A 19,745-nucleotide genomic window follows, 5' to 3' on the forward strand; every position below is an offset into this window, starting at 1 on the left:
TCAGAACTTCTGCTGTTGGTGGGGAAACAGGGGTACCTCCCCTCGAGAGGTCTTTATTACAGAAGAGGCCCCTGTTTGTTCCAGCCCAGGATAGACCGAGGGCCTGATGATCCTATCTCAGGGTGCTTCAAGCCTCCCTAAGTCTGAGTTGCCCAGGTAGAGATGTTGGGCTAATCTGGGCTGGGCAGGAGGGAAGACGGTAGCCCTCACTTCAGAAGGGATTGAGGGAAGGCTGGTTAGTGAACAGGCCTTTGGGGAGACTGGCTTGAGGGCCGAGGCCAGGATCTTTTGAAGCTCCTTTCAGGAAGGCTGTACTCAGAGTCAGTCTGCCGCTGCAGTGGGTGGACCTGGAGGGGGAGGGAACTAAGCCCCCACAACCACCAACCCTCACTTCTGCCCTTGTCCTACTTCTGCCACTGGCAAATAAATCTCTATTCCTGGACACAGTAACCTGAGCAGTGCTCCAATGGTGAGCTCACTCTTGGGAGGACAGAGATTGCATGAATGAATGGCTGTGTGCAGGGGCTGGCAGGAAGGAGGACACAGGGCTCAGCCTCTGTTCTCCAGGGCTGGCATAAAGGCAGGACCCTCTCAAGTGCCACCTTCCCCTCCAATCTCATCACCCACAGCAGAGGAGCCCCTGGAGGAGGGAGACTTTGATCCAGAAGTTCCTCCACCCACACCTAAGGAAGGAGTCCTTCAGTCCCCAAACTACCTCCCTTTCTTTGGACAGGCCAGGAGATTTGGTCAGGGCCAGAAGGGCCGGGAAGAAAGAGGGCTGGAGGTGAGGGAGGAGGACTAGGAAAATGGCAGGTAAGCAACAAGCATTAAAGAGATACCTTTAGGCCAAGCGGACAGGGAACAACCTGGAGAGTAAGAACCCTCTTCCCTACCCCTTCTTCCTACACCCTGATCTAACTCCACTTGTGGCAGGATCTTTAGGAGGGAGGATGTGTCTTGGAAAGGTTTGGGGACCTTAGGTGTGGGGACTGAAGCCCCCTTCTCTGCTGAAGTCCAAACAGGAAGCCTGGAAAGGAATGTGGTTGTCCTGCTTTCCAAACCACAAAGGAGGGATTGTCAGGCCTGGCCTTTGACACATGATGCTAAATTGTCCCTTCTCTCTTAAAGAAGCCCCTACCTCATAGTCCAGGGGTGTGCATATTGGGAGTCTCCCTCGCAGAGACATCCAGTTAATGCGGCAGAAGGGTCCATATTTGTCCACTACTTCGCTATCAGAGGGTCCTAACTTCGATCTCACTCTCAGCTATCCTGCAGATCCAACCTTTTTTCTGTTTCCCTCAATCCCGCCCAGACTCGAATGTGATCTGCCAAATCTTTCCTCCACTTTGTCACGCCCCCCATTCCGGGTCTTTTAGTGTAAAACCACTTCCTCCTCACTTCTTTACCCCTCAGGCTCCTCCCCATCTTGTCGAGCCCCCCCCAGGCTCCGCCCATCTCACGCTCCTGGCCACCACGGCAGCCAATAGCTGAGAACCTGATTTGCATAGCGGCGCGGGGGAGTTTAGGAGGGAAGGGGGAGGGACCAGGCGACCTCCTAAATCAAAGTTGGAAGGCGAGGACTGGGCGGAGGGGCCTCCGGGTGCCGGGCTGGGGCCGGCGGGGGGAGGGGGAGAGGGATGGGGGGCGGGCGCAGAGGACGGCGGAGCCGGCCGGACACGGACTGCTCCTCCGCTCCCTCCCTCAGCACATCCCCACGTCCCCACTTCCCTCCTCCCCTCGCTCCGAGCAGCATCCTCTGCAGACCCTCGGTCCTCCTTCCCGGGGTCGTCCGGCTCCAGCGGCTCCCCGTAATTACCCTTCTTCACCGGCCAACCCGGGAACTTTCTCCACCCGCTCCCGGGAGTGGGGGGTCGCTTTTTTCCTGGGGCGGATTTTTCCTGGGGTTCACTGGGGGGCAGTGTCTGGAAAAGGGCTTGAGGGTCCCAGAGAGACGTCTGCCACCTGCCACCTGCCCCCAGGGGGTCTGCCGTCGGGTCTTGGCACCCCCTCTTCCTCTCTACCCCAACCATGACCGAAATGAGCGAGAAGGAGAACGAACCGGATGACGCGGCCACCCGCACCCCCCCGGGGACCGTCTCTGCCCTCCAGGAAACCAAGGTAACTCGGGAGAAGAGGCCTGGACCCCTGCCCGGTGCGCCCCCCAGCCCCGGCGCCCTCTTCCCGACGCGGTCACCACCGTGGGCTCGGATGGCCCGGGGGTCACGGGAGCGGGACCCGTGTAATGCCGAAGGCTCTGCGCGACGACCGGGGCGAGGGGGTTCGCGACGAGGGGCCGCAAGGAGCCCACATCACACAAGCACGACACGCCCTTGCGCGCGTGATGAGCGGACGCGCTGCCGAGACCCTCCCGGGAGGTTGTAACTCGGCTTTGTTGGAGGGAATCGGCGCAGCGAAGGCGGCGGGAACGTGTAGCGGTGTGTAGCGGGTGTGGGCCCGTGTACGCGCCGGTGTGTGCGTGCGAGGCGCACCCCTCTCGCGCCCGCAGGTCTATGTCTGTAGCTCAGTCTGTCCCTCTGTCTTTGCCTGTGTCTCTCTGAAAATGTCTCTACAACCTGTTTGTCGGTCTTGGTGTCTTTCCCGCTTTCTCTATATGTTTATCTCTGAGTCTCTCCGGTTGTCTCTTTCGGACCCACTGCAGTCCTGCATTCCCCCCTCCCAACCAGGTTAGGCTCCTGATGTGAGGCCACGGCCCGAGGTGCGTAGCTTCCGAGTGCGCGCTGGGGGCTGCCGCAGCGCTGGCCATCGCGGGCGGGGACCGGGGGACTGTTGTTGCGGCTCCAGAGCAGAAGGGCAGGCAGCCCCACCCCCCACCCCCGGAGCCGGACAGGGCGCCGGGGAGAGGGTGGGTGGAAGCAAAAAGAGAAGTCATCGTAATTAATGAATGTCATAATTAACCCTAATTATGTATGATTGTTACTCCTGCGGGAGTCACAATGAATAAATTATTCCCCAGTGAAGGCAGGCGGAGCCCAGACTCCTGGCGCTGAAGGGACTGGGGGAGGCCACCACTTAAATTTAACCCCCACCTCTAATCTGTCTGCTTCCTCTCCAAGTTCTAGGTGCTCACACTGACCCGCAAGAAGTTCTGCGGGGGAGCAACATGAGCTGAGCGGGCTGGGGATGGGGAGAGAAAAAGAGGCTGTGTCAAGGGTGCTCTCTGCCCCCTCCCCAGACTTCAGGCCAAAGCCTCCTTCCCTCTCCTCTGCACCCTGGTGTTTTGTTCCCACCTGCTCCTGTTGTCCAGATGAGGAGGGGGGCCACTAAAGACCAAAAATGGGTGGGGTCTTTGGCTCCTTCGGTGTCAAGAGCTCTTTCCAATGTCTATCTTGCTCCTAATTCTGTCTAGGCCACCCCTCAGGGTATGAGGTTAATTCAAGGTCAAGGTCATCAAGAAAATGACCAGGGGTAGATGAGTAGGGGCAGGGTAGCGCCTGGCTGAGATACCCCAGGTAGCGTTCCACCTTTAAACCAGAGGGACCCACTGGGTCTCCATGTCAAGGTCTTCAGATCCCAACTTGACCTTCTTCTGCCCCCTCCTGAGAATGAGACTGTGGTCTCTCAGACCACAGAGTTAACTGCCTCTCAGAGATCCAGGTCTGTACTAGGAAAGGAATGAGGTGTTGGGGGTGGGAGGATATTGTTTGTAACATTTGTGACAGCTTTAAAAAAAAAAACAAAAAACAAAAAAAACCCCAGAGGGTCCAGGGAGCTGAGCCCCATCCTGAGTTCCAATATCCCTGGCCTTCTCAGTTGCCTTCTAGTCACTCAAGACGGACATACACAATTCCCATGCTTGCTTCCTAAGGGTATGGGGGCCTCCCAGGCCCTGCCTTTCTTCCCACAGGAAGCCTGGCTGCCCGCCCCCCTCCTTAAGAGCTCTCCGAAGGCAGGCAGGAGCCTGGGCCTTGCTGCCTCAGCAAACCCACAGGCTGCAAGCTCAGCCCTGTGGGCAGGGGGAGGTCAGGGCCTGGCAGGTCTGTACCTCCCTCCTCCTAGCCCAAGGACCATTCAGTGCTATCACCTCTGAACCTGAGCCATAGAGATCCCAAGAGCAAGAGGGGAGGGGAATTGCACACCTTGCCCTGTCCCTTTACCCCCCTCCCCTAAATCTCACCCCTGCGAAGGACTGTTATAACAATATAGGCAGGGCTGCCGGTCTGGGTGGGGGTATCCAGGAGGGTAGAAGTGGGCAGGGAGAGAATTCAGGGCCCTGCCAGCCCCTTTAGCTTCCCCCACCTCAACCTGTCCCTAAGAAGCTTTGGTCTCCAGACTATAGGGCTTGGGGAGGGGGAAGGAAGAGGGTTGTGGCCCACCCAACTCAGCTTGAAGCAGGTACAACAGAGGGGGCTGGTGCCCATTAGGCAGTGAAGCCAGCATTCCAGGCTTATTCGTCAGTGCTTGGGGTCTCCTGGGCATTTCTTGCCAGCCCAAGCCCAGTCTCCTTCCCACCCTAAGGCTGGATCGTATCCCTGTATTCAAGCTACTCCGTGACCCTCCTAGTGTCACCATTGCCATCTCTGGGTCCCCATGCCATCCTACCGCTGGGTGGTACCATCACCCCCTTTAGTGCCATCCCTGGGAAGACCCTGCCATGCCAACATTGCCATCTGAGTCAGCTTGTGCCACATCCGCCACCACCCACCGCCAGCTGCCTAGTGCCCTTTCAGGAGCTGGAGGGAAGTAAGGAGATGCTGTGGGGAGTTGAGGAATAGAAGGGACCATCCAGTATGTGGGGAGGTGGGGAGGAGGCAGGCTGGCCAAACCCAGCCTCTGGGAGGGGATTCAGAAGAACAGGCCTGGTGGTCCAGGCTCTAAGCCAGACAGGCTCCTGGTGCATCATCAGGAGGGAATAGCATCCAGGGGGGCCAGCTTGCCAGGGTACATGGCAACTTCTCCCTATGCCAGGGAATGGTTCCTGGGACACTGGGGGCACCAAAAAGATAGCTGATGGGAGATAGGAAAAAGTCCTCTCTGGGAACTAGGAGTACCTGGCCAGGCTGAGCCAAAATGAGGTTTGGGCACTCAAACTAGATGTCTCTGAGTGGACAGGCATCAAGCTATTTGGAAGAGGTGCCCCCATCCTGCTCTTCAGCCACAACCCTTGACATCTGCCAGCCACTCCAGGTAGTATGTTGTTCCTTCCTGCTTCTCTGCCCTCCTGGGATCTGGAACCCACAGCCAGGGAGCCAGGGAGTCAGTGAGCAGAATTGGGGCTGCCCCAGTGCTGGGGAACATTCTGTTCCAGAGACCTCTGGTACCCTGCAGAGAGGTAGCTCTTGGCACTGGGGCCAAGGGAAGACCAGGAAGGGGCACAGGCTGGAGAGTAAGGCGGCTTAAAATCTCATCCTGTGGCGATTACTATGGAAACAACAGCTTTGGGAGGGGGGAACATGACTGATGTCTTCAAATATTTGAAGGACTGATATGTAGAAGAGGGGAGTAGCCCTTTCGGGAGCCAAGGGAGGAGCAGAGCCGATAGGCAAAGATCTCAGGGAGCAGGTTTCAGCTCTATATAGGGAAGCACTTTCCAGCGATTGCAGCTGCCCAAAGATGGAATGACTGGCACGAGAGAGGGTGTGCTTCCTGCCACAGGAGGTGACCAACAGAGTCAGACAACCCCTCAGAAGTGACATGGCCAAGGCATTGTGAGATGATAGTGTGGGCTGGGGACCACTCTAGATGGCCAGTCTTTCAGGTTCCTTCCAACCCTAAATTTCATGATTGACCTGGTGGCCATGCCCATGGCATAGCTGAGAGGCAGGGGTGAGGGCCACGGCAGAGCCCAGAGCAGCGGAGTCCTTCTGGTCATTTGGACTTAACAGCCAGAGCCACTGGTTCAAGTTCTGTCTCCGCCACTTACCAGCTGAGGACTCGCTATGGGTGGGTGATTTAACTCCCATGTGCCTATGAGTTCATCTGCAAAGTGGGACAGTGATTATCAGTGTCTCGGGGGTGGTAATGCCAGGATTAATGAGGTGCTGCATATGAAGTGCTACCTCAATTCCAGTATTCTGACATGATAGCCCCTCATCATATCATTAAGTTTAGGTTTTTGCTTTTTGGACCCAGAGCCTTGTGTTGCTTAGAGAGCATCTAGTCCTGGCTCCTTTCTCTTGGATGTGGGGAAACTGAGGCCCAAGAGTGGAAGTGAAGTGACCTGCCTTCAGGTGGTCGGTTTAGCTTTGCGCCCACCTCCAGCACATCCTCCCAGAGACGTCTTGTGCTCTATGCTCTGGCCCCTGGGCAGAATCGTGAGGGGTTCTCCCACCCCTCTGGGCCTGTGAGAGCCTCCAACGCCACACTGGCTCACAGAATACATTTGTGTTCTAATTAATTGTCCCTCTGGCCCTCCACTTCTGCCCTAACACCCAGGTATCTGAGGCCTGGGGCCCTGCTTCTCTTAGACACACAAAGAAGCCCACAGTGCTATCCAGGAAGCTGAATTTGGAAAGAGCTGGGGAACTCAGCGCGCCAGGCACCCCAAGGCTCTGTCCTCCCAGCTGGCACACTGGGGCATGCCTCATGCCCAAATGTCTCTCTCTCTCTCTTTTTTAAGTAGACCCCATGCCCGCTGTGGGGCTTGAACTCACAACCCTGAGATGAAGAGTCACATGTTTTACTGACTGAGCCAGACAGACACCCTTAAATGTGTCCCTCTCTGCTTTTCCCTATGTCTTGCTGCCTGCTGGCCTCCCTAGGGCCACACAGGCTGCTTGATGTGCCAGTTGGGAACCCTGGCCAAGTCTCCCTGCCTGAAGCCAGGCCACTGGCCCCTTTTATCTATCACTGATGGGAATATGTGGGCAGGGGTAAGGGGGCTATCGATAGGAGGGAAGAGGTTCCAGGATCTGGCTAGAGATGTTTCCAGACTTTACTCTGGGCAGACTCAAGAAGGGTATGCTGGGGTGAGCAATGGAAGTAACCCTGGCCTCACTGCAGAATTGGCCCTGTGCTCCAGAACATGGGCTGCACGTAGGATTCCAGCCACTGGGTCATCATTCAGTCAACAAATATTCACTGAGCACCTACTATGTCCTGAGGCTGTGTGTGTGTTGTGGGGGGCCGGGAGGATGTTAAAGCAACTGTTCCTGCCCTCAAGGGGCTCCAGTCTCCTGCGGGGGGCGGGGGGGAATAAGAAGTAAATGACCACCACGTAAACCAGATTGGATTTATAATGGAAGTCAGTACTAGGTGCAATGGGCCCCGAAGTGGGAGTGGTTATACTAAATGGAATTCCTGGAGAAGAAGAGACATCTTCCCAAAGGAGGAACAGTCATTGGAAACCCCAAAGGATAAAGAGGGTACTCACTGGATACGGCAGAGAAGAGGGCAAACACAGCAAAAGCTTGGAGGAATAAAACATGGTTGAGTTCAAGAATCCCCATGTCTGGGCTGCAGGTGGAAGGCATGGGTTGGAAGGGAAAGCTTGTCCAACTTGCAGAGTCTCATGATTGGGGCAAGGGCCTTGACTGTGTCCTGAAGAGCCATGAAAAGTTTTTAGCAAGGTCAGGGATCACCTCCCTGGCAGGTGTATGGAGAGCAGGGGGAGATGGGCAGGGTGGAGGCAAGGGGTTCCGGACCTGAACTAGGGCAGGGTTGTGGAGGTGATGAGGTGATTATATGCGCCGGAGAGATATTTTGGAGGAAGAATCAGCCTTGAGGATGAGGGTCCAGGATGACCACTCCCCCACTCTCAAGAACACATGGAAAACTGGGGACCTGGCATGTTTTGTTCAACCCCCAAAGTGTTACTATTTTTTTTAAGTTTTTGTTTTTATTTATTTTGAGAGAGAGAGTGGGGAGGGGCAGAGAGAGAAGAGGAAAAAGAATCTGAAGTGGGCTCCTGGTGTGGGGCTCAAACTCACGAGATTATGACCTGAGCCAAAGTCAGGCACTTAACCGACTGAGCCACCAAGGTGCCCCCCATGTATTATTATTATTTTATTTTATGGAGAGAAAGAGAGCACATGCGCAGGGCAGAGGATCTTTTTTTTTTTTTTTTTTGAGAGGACAAAGAACATGAGCAGGGGAGGGGCAGAGAGAGAGAGGGAGACACAGAATCCGAAGCAGGCTCCAGGCTCAGCGCTGTCAGTGGGAGCCTGAGATCATGACCTGAGCCAAAGTCACACGCTTAACCGACTGAGCCACCCAGGCACCTGGGGAGTGAGAGAATCTTAAGCAGGCTCCACACTCAGTGTGGAGCCTGCCACAGGCTCAATCCCATGACCCTGGGATCATAACCCGAGCCAAAATCAAAAGTCCCACACCCAATCAACTGAGCCACCCAGGCACCCCAAAGTATTATTCTTTTTAACTCGAGTAAATGGTACACCCATGCAATGAAATCCTGCGCAGCCATAAACATGAATGATGAAAGTCTTTATGTATTGGTATGGAATGATTTCCAAGATTTACTGTTAAGTGAGAAAAGCAAGGCTAGGAAACATAGCACACTACCCTTTCGGCAATGAAAAAAAAAAAAAAGGAAATAAAACCTCTTGAATTTGTTTCCATCCAAATTCACATAAGAGTCTAGATTTCTTTTGAAAAAGTGGAAAACCTGGCACTGCTGGGCTGGCCCCGAGGACAGGCCTACGGTGTCTGGAGCGCACCAGCAGCTGCTCTCTGACCGGCCAGTCCCCCTCCGCCCTCGCCACTCCAATCTGGCGGGCCCAGCCAGAACCCCTTGGCTCAGGGAGGTTACCCACCGGGCTCCCGTGGCATCCGGGAGTGTGACCACCTTCTGGAACGTGGCAGCCTCTCAGTACTTCATCTCACCTCTGGCCCTCAGCCTCAGGCCGCCACTGACCAAGGAGACATCCTGGCCCGGACCTGGTCCCCTCTGGCTTCCACTTATAACCCCCCACCCCCACCCCTGTTTCCCCTTTCAGCTCCAGCGGTTCAAGCGCTCACTTTCCCTCAAGACCATCCTCCGAAGTAAGAGCGTGGAGAACTTCTTCCTTCGCTCAGGCTCTGAGCTCAAGTGCCCCACTGAGGTGCTGTTGACACCCCCGACCCCGCTGCCCCCTCCCTCCCCACCACCGGCATCTACAGATGGGAGCTTCCCTACCCTGGCCCCCTCCCCTTGCCCAATCCCACGGCCCCTGGCACCACTCAAACCAGTAAGGCTGCACAGCTTCCAGGAACACGTCTTCAAGAGAGCCAGCCCTTGTGAGCTATGCCACCAGATCATTGTGGGTAGGTGCCTGGCCTGTCAAGGAGAGGGGCCAGGGTGGGTGTGGGGAGTGTTCCTAGGGAACCATCTGATGTTGGGCCCGCAGTCCTAACTGTGCCCCTCACGCTGGGTGGACAAATGAGCAATTTTGGGGGGGGGTGGGTGTCCAGTGTCGCTGTGGGTACGAACAACTCAGGCTTCGGTGCCTTGACTGTATGAGGGGTAAGCACGAGACCCCGAGGCGGACATGAGAATGCCCAACCCCCCCTCCTCTGTCCCATGGCCTAACCTGCCCTCTTTGCTCCTTCCCCTCGGATGCCTCCTCCTTTGCCAAATCCCTCTTGTTGACGCCAAATTCTTCCCAGGAAACTCCAAGCAGGGTTTGCGGTGTAAGACGTGCAAAGTCAGCGTCCACCTCTGGTGCTCCGAGGAGATCTCCCACCAGCAATGCCCAGGCAAGGTGGTGAGTGGGGACCATGCAGGGCTGGCTGGCTGTGAGTGCTCCCCAGGACTGGCATGTGGGGGAATGAGCGCCCCCCTCCAGGCGGGTTCCTCCTGTGGAGTAGTCCTTGGGCTTGGGGAAGGCCAAGCTCCCGGTGGGCTGTGACATCCCCATGCCCTCTCTCTGCCCCCTCTTGCCTTAGTCCTCCTCCTTCCGTCGAAACTTCAGCTCCCCCCTCCTGGTGCATGAACCACCCCCAGCCTGTGTCACAAGCAGAGAGTCCCCACCCACTGGTGAGTGTCCCCCCCATTGCCCCTGATCCCACCGTAGTGTGGTGAGAAACCCACACGTTCCTCAGATGGGCACCTGAGTTGCATGGCTCTTCTGGTTCTTGGCACTTCCCTTCTCTGAATGCCCTTGTCCTGAATGTAGGGTTCATTCATGCATTCATTCATCCATCCATTCACTCATTCATCCTTCAACAGGCATTTTATCAACACTTACTAAGTGCCAGGCACTGTGCTAGACATGGGGACACAGCACTGAAGAAGGTGGAGTTCATGGTCTAGTAAGGGAGCTAGACATGAAATAGATAATCACACAAATCATCCATTAATCACCATTTGCACGAATGCCTGAACCGAGAAGGATAGGGAATAGAGGATAAGGTAGGCGTTGTCCTCATCTGCAAGGATAGGGAAGGTGTCCAGAGATATGAAGGATGGGGAGTTAGTCCAAGAGGATCTGGGGAAGACTGGTGTGGGCAGAGAGGGGCCTGGGGGAGGGATGGGGCAGGTGGTTAAAAGAAGGACATCTTGGGGCGCCTGGGTGGCTCAGTCGGTTGGGCGTCTGACTTCGGCTCGGGTCACGATCTCACAGTTGGTGGGTTCGAGCCCCGCGTCGGGCTCTGTGCTGACAGCTTGGAGCCTGGAGCCTACTTTGGATTCTGTCTGTGTCTCCCTCTCTCTCTGCCCCTCCCCAGCTCGTGCTCACACTCTCTGTCAAAAATAAATAAACCTAAAAAAAAAAAAAAAGAAGGACATCTTGGCTGGGGCCGAGAGAGTGAAAGTGATCCAGGGCTTCAGGGCAGAGCAAGGCTGGCAGCTGGGTGCCCAGCCTTAGGGTGGCTCCTTGGCAGGGGCCAGCGGGAAGGTAGACCCCGTCTACGAGACGCTGCGCTATGGCACCTCCTTGGCACTGATGAACCGCTCCAGCTTCAGCAGTACCTCTGAGTCCCCCACGCGGAGCCTGGTATGTCAGGCACCAGAGGGGCGCCTGGGGGGCAGGAGTCTCTGAGGCTGAGGGTCCGGGGACTGAGCCCTCCCCCCATTTGGCCCCAGAGTGAGCGGGATGAGCTGACCGAGGATGGGGAAGGCAGCATCCGCAGCTCAGAGGAGGGCCCTGGCGACAGTGGTGAGTAAAGGTGGGGGCCGGAGGCGGGAATGGAACACAGTGCAGGCCACTCCCTGCTGCCTGACGCCCTGGCCCTGCCCTGGCATCTCTAGTGTTCACAGCCCCGGCCGAGAGCGAAGGGTCAGGACCAGAGGAGAAGAGCCCTGGACAGCAGGTGAGATGATGCTGGTGCTGAGCCCTCGTAGGCCAGATTGGAAGGGGATGTCCCTTCTTGTCATTGATGCATAGGTGGGCAAGAGCATGGTGAGTGGGAGTATCACCGCTCCATCATTTGTCCTCAGCCTACGGGGATGGACAGTGCCAGGGTGAGGAGGCAAGGAAGGCAGGGGGTATTTGCCCTCCCACCGCGGAGCCAATGGCTATTGTGTCCACTCCTGGGCCCACTCCCCACGAGTGGGCAGTTCCAGGGTGCAGCAGGCAGAGGAGTGTTCCCCTTCTCCATCCTTGGCCCAGTCCCCCAAGGGTGAACACAGAAGGTAGGAGAGTCTGACCTCGCTCTGTCATTGACCCAGGTGCACTGTGTCCCACCTCCTAGCCAACCTCTCCCCACCCCCCCAGAGAGGGTAAGGTCAGGGCAAGTGAACGGTGGGTGGAGCGAGGATTGTGTCCCCCTCCCGTCACTGATCCAGACTTTTCCACAGCCCGCAAAACCCCCTCTGCGGAAGGATGTGGGGCCCATGTACTCCTATGTCGCTCTCTACAAGTTTCTGCCCCAAGAGAACAATGACCTGGCTTTGCAGTAAGTCCTCTTTGTGGTCCGGCCCCCCTGGACAGCCACCTGGCTCCAACCTCAGGGCTCTGCTCCCAGACCTTGGAACATGAGTGTGAGGGGGACCTTCGGGAACCTTCTCCTGGCATGCTTGAGGCAGCTGAGCCCAAAGAAGAGCTAGACTGCCCACAGTCCAAAAGGGACTGGTGCTGATGTCATATCTTCTGCCCCGCCCGGGCTCTGTCCTAGAGAGAGTCTGCTGTACCTGTGGTCACAGTATCCTCCGAGGGCGTCAAGAATCCTCCCCCCGCTGTGGAGGGGGGGCATGCTGGGGACCTGGGGGACCCAAGATGGTTAAGATGCAGAAAAGGCAGGTCCCTCCTGTCCATTTGCGACCCCAGCTCTGTCCTCCCAGGCCTGGGGACCGGATCCTGCTGGTGGATGACTCTAATGAGGACTGGTGGAAGGTGACTTGGCAGGGTGGGGAGCAGAGACACCCCGGTAGGCACCCGACCCTTTCCCACCACTTCAACTGGCACTGCCCCACCTTCTCTCCGGGCCCAAAGACCACCCCTCCTCCCACCACGTGCCCTAGCCAAGCCCATAGGACCAACACTTGGGACTTGCTCTCACCTTGACCCTCCCTGCCTCAGCCTTGTCCCTCTACCCACCTCATGCCCATCGCAGTCCGGAAGCCACCCTACTGGGGGCTCTGGATACAGAGAGCGCAGGATCTGGAGTTTGATGGCTTTGGCTCTGAGTTGCATCAATGTGGGGCGGGGGGCTCTGGTGCTCATTGCCAGCCTCATCCCCAGGGGAAGATTGGCGACCGGGTTGGCTTCTTCCCAGCCAATTTTGTGCAGCGCGTAAGGCCAGGAGAGAACGTCTGGCGCAGCTGCCAACCCTTCTCCGGGAACAAGGAACAGGGGTACATGAGCCTCAAGGAGAACCAGGTGAGTGCCTGGGCTCTGCAGTGGCTGGAGAGGTGGACATGGGAGAGAGGCGGTGGGGGCACAGGCGACTGCCCTGGAGGAGGACACTGCAGCCTGGCAGCAGGAGGGAAGGCAGGTTAGAAAGGTGTGACTGCGGGGCCTCCTGTCAGACCCTGCTGGGAATCGGGGCTGGTGACTGACACAGGCAGGGGGATGAATGTGGTTAGAGACAGCTTGGGGGAGGGAAAGAGCACTGGATTAGGAGTCTCGAGGCTTGGGTCTGAATGCTGGCTATACCTCTGTCTTGTTGCATAACCCCCAGCAAGCCCTTTTCCTCCCCTTCCCCCCTCTGTGAAATGGGAGTTCCACCAGGGCGGTGGGGGCCGGGTGGGGGAGGGGGAGGAGGTGGAGCTCAGGCCAGCCCCAAAGTGCTGCTCAGTGTCTGCTGATGTTCTGGTCTTGCTGCCGTGCCCAGTGCCCTCATGGGATCTGCTCCCATCACCCCAGCTGATGTCTCCAACCACATCTGATCCTGGTCCCATCATTCCCCGGGGTGGCCCCCTGGGAGCCATCAGCCGGACTCGAGGCCAGGGCTGTAGGCAGGTGCCAGGACTCAGCTCCGTGTCTCTCCCACTCAGATCTGTGTGGGTGTGGGCAGGAGCAAGGATGCTGACGGCTTCATCCGCGTCAGCAGCGGCAAGAAGCGGGGCCTGGTGCCAGCCGACGCCCTGACCGAGATCTGAGAGGAGCCAAGAGAACCCAGATGCCACCCCTGCCCGAGCCTGGCCCTTGCTTCTGGCCCTGGAGAGGAACGGGCATCTGCCCACACTCTTCCTCCCTCTGCCTCTCTCCTAGGAGCCACCCCCCATGGCTTGGGAGCCCTCTGCACAGAGGAAGGTTTTATTTCTTGGGTCCCAGGGTGCCCTGAGGGAGTTGCTGCTCTGGGACTTGGGGGTGAGGAAGGAGGAGAAAGTGGGAGGGAATGAGGAAGTTCCAGGTGGGTCCAGCCAGTGCCCAGACACCCCCAGTTGCCATGCTGAGTGCGGCCCTGGGGAGGGGGGCATTCCTGAGGAATTTTCTCGCTGCTTTGTCCAGAGAGCCTTCTCATGTCCACACCACCTTTGCATGCCCGACACCATTCCCCCCTCCCCACAGAGCCTCTGCTTGGGTCTATGTGTGTGTGACCCTGCGGCTGCCGCTTTGGAAGTGGGACCTTGGGAAGGTGACTTCCCAAATCCCTCAGCTCTCTGCCCTGGGTTGGGAGGGGATTCGGGGCTGCAGGAGGATCCTGAGTCCACCTCCTGGTGTCCCCACCTCTGTCACTCCATCACTCCTCAGGAAAGTTCTGCGGAAATCTCTCCTATTACTTGAAACCTGGGCGGACAGAGGAGGGGAGGGCCGAGTTCCGGGGATAGCGCTGCAAACCAGAGACTGTCTCCTCAAGTAGAACAGAACAGCCTCATCGTACCCTTGTCCACCGGAAAAGGACACTCAAGAAGGACATGAACAGAAACCGACTGAGAACAAAAAACAAGTCCCCATTTCACTGTCAGGACTCTGCAAGTTCCCTGGTCCCCCGTGGCCAACCAGCCCCAGGGAGTCAGTATTTCCTAGTTCCTGTCCCAGGCCTCACAAGGCCACCCCCCCAGGAGCCCAGCCCTCAGGACTGACCTCCAGATGGCCCTTCCTCACTCCCTTTCTCTGGGCTTTGTAGGAAACACTGTGACCCCTCCTTCGGTGCAGGGGTCCCTCTTCTGGCTGTATCTGTGCCCTTGTCCTGGACACAGAGTTCTGGGAGGAAGAGGGAGTGGGAGATAGTCAAGGCAGCAAATCATTGTGTTTGGCCACCAGGAAAGGAAGGGGGTAGGCACCCTGTTGGTGGGTTGGCACTCATGAAGAGGACCCCTCCCTTTCAGGTTGCTTTTCTCTGGTGCCAACCTCCCTCTCCCCCCAAGCTCAGAGCCTCCTCTTGTGCCCTTGATCGTGCCAGCCAATGCCAGTCCCCGTCCTGGGCACAGTCACACCCTCCCATACAGTGGAAGGGACACATTCTCCTACCCACTGGCCCCTGCTCCACTTCTCCCCCTTGGAGGGGGGTTCAAGCCACACTGCCCTGTTTGCTGCCATGGGGCCCCCCTCAGCAATATCCCAGGGGCGGGCCCAATGCCCACTGTACATAAGGCTGCATGATGGGTCGGCTGGGGCACTGCTGAGCCCCCAGGCCCCTAAATAAATGTTTCTTGTCCCAACCTGTCTGCTCTGTGTATCTGCTGGGGAGAGAGGAAGCAAAGGTCCAAGGAGTGGGGCGGGGGGCTGGAGGTTCCAAAAGAAGACAAGCCTGGAGGTGGAGGAATTTGTGGCTCTCTGACAGGTGGGGTGCTGGGGCTGGCCCAAATGTTGCAGGGGTTCCCATACCTCCCCACTCCCTTCCACCTCCCCAGCCTGAGATGGGGGATCTGGGGGGGAGCTTGAGAAGAAAAGAGGGCGGCAGGGTGGGGGTGGGGTGGGTGGGGTGGGGGATGTTGCGGGAAGCTGGAAGGGGAGAGGGTGGGGCTGAGGTCACTTTCAGGCTGGATGCGCACCCGTGTCCCCAGGGGGGCGGAGCGGGCACTCAAACATGTGCATTAGGACCCTTTCTGCCGACCCAGCGACCCAGCGGTGCCCTCCGAGACCACCCGAGGTCAGCCTCGCGCCCCCCAAGCCCCAGGCAGAAAAGCTGGCGGCGGGAACAGTCGCCGACAGTGGGGCCCTGAGATGACTCAATCATGCCCGTCATCGAGAGCCTGGCACGAAGGGGGCCGGCAGCGGCGCCCCTCCCGCAGCGGTGCCCGCCGCCCACCTGCTCTCGGCAGAGCTGCCTCTTTCCCCTCCGCCCGCCTGGCCGCGTCATCGCCAAGGCAGGCACGTCCTGTACTATTTATAGGCAGAGGGGAGCGCAGAGGGAGGGAGAGGCGGGCTGCGGGGGTGCCAGGGCAATGCCGCCAGTGCCGCCAGAATGCAGGGGGTGGGGGCTGCCCCTTCTGACAGGCACCCACCGGTTCTGCCTCCCAGCCCCCCTTCCCCGGTCCCCTCCCCCCAAAGCAAGGTAGGCCAGGTGGGACCAGACGCTGAGCTTTCTTTGGGCCCTTTCACCCAGGGAAGGTCCTAGAGCTCCGCGGGTGAGCCAGAGGAGGATGACCTCCTCTTTCCAACGTTTTTTTTTTTTTTTTTTTTATTTTTGGGACAGAGAGAGACAGAGCATGAACGGGGGAGGGGCAGAGAGAGAGGGAGATACAGAATCGGAAACAGGCTCCAGGCTCCGAGCCATCGGCCCAGAGCCCGACGCGGGGCTCGAACTCACGGACCGCGAGATCGTGACCTGGCTGAAGTCGGACGCTTAACCGACTGCGCCACCCAGGCGCCCCATGACCTCCTCTTTCTAAGACCTCTGATGGGGGGAATGAAAACAAGCGTCACAAACCCAGGCCAGTGGCTTAAAGAGAGGGGACCTCACGTAAAGTGGCACCTGCTGTGCTTGGAGAACCATGCCAGGAATTTTATTTAATCCCTTCAGTGACCCAGTGAGGAAAGTGGTGGTCTCCCCTTTTCACAGATGAAGAAACTGAGGCCCAGGGATATTAGGTGGCATACTCAAGGTCATACAGCTTATCCAGCCGGACCTTGCCCCTTTTATATAGAGGGACATTGAGGCCCAGAGTGGACCAGTAACTTGCCCAAGGTCACCCAGCAAATTGGTGACCAAGACAATCTCAGAAATCATGTCTCTTGCCCCCGGTTGAGCTCTTTCCTTACCTGGGTCCCTCAGTGCCTTAAACTAATGAGATGGAAATAGAGACGCCCCAGGATACTGGGCCACGGGCTCCAGGAATCGAAAGCCCACCCCACCGTAGAGAGTGAGAGCCTTTCAGCCAAGCCTTCTACACACTCCACTTGCGTCTGCCACCAGCAGGCAGCTGGCCTGGACCCCCGCCTCCTCCCTAGCCCATTTGCCGCACTGCTGAGTACAGCAGCTTTTTCGGGTGGCTGAACCACTAACGGCATGCTCACAGCCTGGGGGTTGGGAACAGCTGGTGCCCCCACTATAGCCTCTGCCCTCCTCTGTGCCCACTCTGGGGGTGGCTGGGGCAGCAACACCGTTGGCCTGGGGCAGAGAATGCCCAGGAAGCTACTGGTGGTGCCAGCTCACCATTTGGCTCCGTTGTCTGCCCCACACATGCCCTCCCTCCCTCCATCTCTGCCTGAGCTTAACTGGGCATATGTAGTATGAAGCCAGACTTTGGAGAGATGCAAAAAAAAAGGGGGAGCCTAGGAATGGAGACAGGAGGCCTAAAAGAGCAGAGAGGTGAATACCAGAGGTCGGCGGGGAGGGGGGAGGGGGCGGTGACACAAACAGAGTGAGCCCCGCTGTGCAGCCTTACCCACCTTGCTAGCACGCCTCCCTTTGGCCTTGTTCCCCCTTCTCCAGCTCGTGGCCCCACAGCAGCTGCCGGGGACCTCTGCAGCGACCTACTCTGAATCATAGTCTCCCACGTCGTCGGGAGGGTCAAAGGTGCTGGTGCTCACGAGGTGCTGAGATTCTGGGGAGTCATTGGCCTCTCTGGGCCTCAGTTTCCTCCCCCAGAAATGGAATTGGATTTGCTCAGGGAGTGTTTATCTGAGGGCCGTGAACCCCTTTAAAGGGTATGCAAAATTATATGGTGGGACTAGTTCTAAGATCTTGAGAGAACGGACCTTTCTTTCCATCAGAATTTCTCCAAGGTTCCAGGACCTGGAAGAGATCCAGTGGTTACTTTAGGGGATCGGCCTGCTAAGGGGGCCCTCCCTGACACTGCCCTAGGAAGGGGTTGGCGGCCCATGGAAAGAAGTAACCTCCAGGCCTGGGGTGAGCTTCAGAAAGAAGTGATTAAATCCAAGGCTTCCCAAGAGATAGGCTCCTACCTCCCACCTCAACTCCTTCAAAAACAACCCCAGAAGTGAGGGTTTGCTACACCTGCAGCAACCTGCGAGAGAACAGCACCATCTCCTGGTCCAGGGTGGAAACCAGCTTTGTGCTGCAAGTTTTGAACGCCCAGTGGAGGGTCCCATGCTTGGGTTACCTTTTTCTCCTTCCTGTCGTCCCCCCACTGCCTGAGGGCGTGGAGGTGGGGTGGCCTTCAATGCCCTTCCTCTTGTGGCCCAGCCAGGCCTGGGAAGGTGTCCGTGTCCTGCGATCCAAGCTGGGAGCTTGACCAACACTCTTTCCCTTCAGCTTCCCCACACTTGGAACGGCAAAGGATTATAGTCAAGAGCTGATGGATAAAGTTCACACAGGTTGCTACAGTGGCAACAGGGAAGGGACCCCAAAAGCAGGTTCTGGTGCATATGGGTGTGCATAAGACTCTGGGTCTTTGAGTCTGGGCTTTCTTGTCCTGGGCTACCCACCTGCCCCACCCTATCCAGACTGGACGAGGACCCTAAAGACATAGTAGGAGGGGTCTGGTGTTCCCAAGAACACATTAGTCCTGCCTTTCTCACGCAAGTGCAGATGGGAGCGTCTGCCCACACATCCCCTGAAGTCCCCCGCTGGCCTTCACACCCCCTTCACACTCAGGAAAGGGGTGGAGGGCAGGAAGGAAACCAGGACAGGCATGCCAGTCCTCCCTGTGCCAAGAACTAGAGGAGATGGTCCCTTCTATGCAACTTTTCTCCCCAGCCTAGACTCTGGCCCTCCATTTAATTGGCTGACTGATGCTTCCCACCTGGCCATCTGGCCATCATCCCTAACCCAGTTGGTTCCTTCTGACACCAGAAGCGTCACCTGCCCAGTCCCCCAAAGCCGATCAATGTCTACCAAGTCCCATTTTACTTCAACATCTTGAATCCATTTTCCCACCAACACAAGCCATGTGAAGCCAGCATTTCATGTGTTCCCTCATCTGCGAAGTAGAGAACAACCCTACTTTACAATGTTATGAAGATTAGAGAATCAATAGGAGTCAGTGTAAAGTGCCTAACAGTCCTTGGCTTGCAGAGCAGATACTTTACTGAAGAATTTATTGGCGGTTCTTACTACCAGCTAAGTGGCAAAATAAAATTTACTATTTACAAAAGGGGGTATGAACTCATTAAGCAACTCACAATGGCTTCAACAGGCTTTCGCATCATGTGCCTTTATTTCAATTTCTGCTGAGAAAAGCTTTTTCCTTTATGCCCTGAGATGGGTATAAACCAAAACACTTAAAATTTTTTTTCAGGTCATGATCTCACGGTGAGTTTGAGCCCTGTGTTGGGCTCTGGCTGACAGCTTAGAGCCTGGAGCCTGCTTGGAGTTCTGTTTCCCTCTCTCTCTGCCCCTCCCCTGCTCATATGGTCACTCTCAAAAAATAAACTTAAAAAAATTACTCTTTTTTCATTAATCTTTGTACCCGATGTGGGGCTCAAACTCATGACCCCTAGTTTAAGAGTTGCATGCTCTTCCTACTGAGCCAGCCAGGAGCCCCCAAAAATCCTTTTGGTAGGAAAAAAGTTTAGAACTTGGGACGCTCCAAAGACCTCAAGGTCTTTTGGGGAGCTTGGGATGGGGTCGGCAATTAAAGTCCAGGTGGCATAGATTCTGGGCTGGTGGCAGCGGAGTTCTAGCATAGACTTCAACCCTGGACCCCAGGGCACAGTTGGCAAGTCCATGCATATTACTTTCTGATGACTTTGTTTGAACAATGTGACAATTGATGTCACAACTTCTGTTGGTTCCCAATCAACATTTTACACCACTTCCGACATGTCCCCCACTGTCTACCGTGAAGGGCAGTTTTCAAGCACAGGATTTTGGAGGCTTGGGTAGAAGCCATTCTTCCCCTCCCTTCAGATTAAGCCCTATACTCAACTAAAACAAGATAAAAACAAAAAACCCTTTCTCCCACGGATGGAGGGACACAAGCACAACCAGATGCTGGGAGTCAAGGAAGAAAGGAAACAGGCACCCAGGAAAGGCCGGCATCCCAATGCTCAGTGTGGTTAGTTCTGACCCTCTAAATAGTGAAGACCAACCACATGGCCAAAAACTCCGGACGCAGA

General features: G+C 56.7%; 1 protein-coding gene across 2 annotated transcripts; it reads left to right on the top strand.

The window, feature by feature from the left end:
- The first annotated feature begins 1,620 nt into the window (after positions 1-1,620).
- STAC2 (SH3 and cysteine rich domain 2) lies at positions 1,621-14,941 on the top strand. 2 transcript variants are annotated; one of them, XM_058703603.1, is made up of 11 exons: positions 1,621-2,118; positions 8,913-9,219; positions 9,562-9,656; positions 9,841-9,931; positions 10,777-10,889; positions 10,979-11,051; positions 11,144-11,205; positions 11,693-11,790; positions 12,176-12,227; positions 12,576-12,713; positions 13,331-14,941. In XM_058703603.1, the coding sequence occupies exons 1-11, from the start codon at positions 2,029-2,031 to the stop codon at positions 13,433-13,435; spliced, it is 1,224 nt and encodes a 407-aa protein (XP_058559586.1). In that variant the 5' UTR covers positions 1,621-2,028; the 3' UTR covers positions 13,436-14,941. The 2 variants fall into 2 exon arrangements, with proteins under 2 accessions (XP_058559586.1, XP_058559585.1); XM_058703602.1 differs by having other exon boundaries at positions 1,625-2,118; positions 9,562-9,659.
- The last annotated feature ends 4,804 nt before the right edge of the window (positions 14,942-19,745 follow it).

This window comes from Neofelis nebulosa, chromosome 16 (genome assembly GCF_028018385.1).
Source record: "Neofelis nebulosa isolate mNeoNeb1 chromosome 16, mNeoNeb1.pri, whole genome shotgun sequence".
Taxonomy (NCBI): domain Eukaryota; kingdom Metazoa; phylum Chordata; class Mammalia; order Carnivora; family Felidae; genus Neofelis; species Neofelis nebulosa.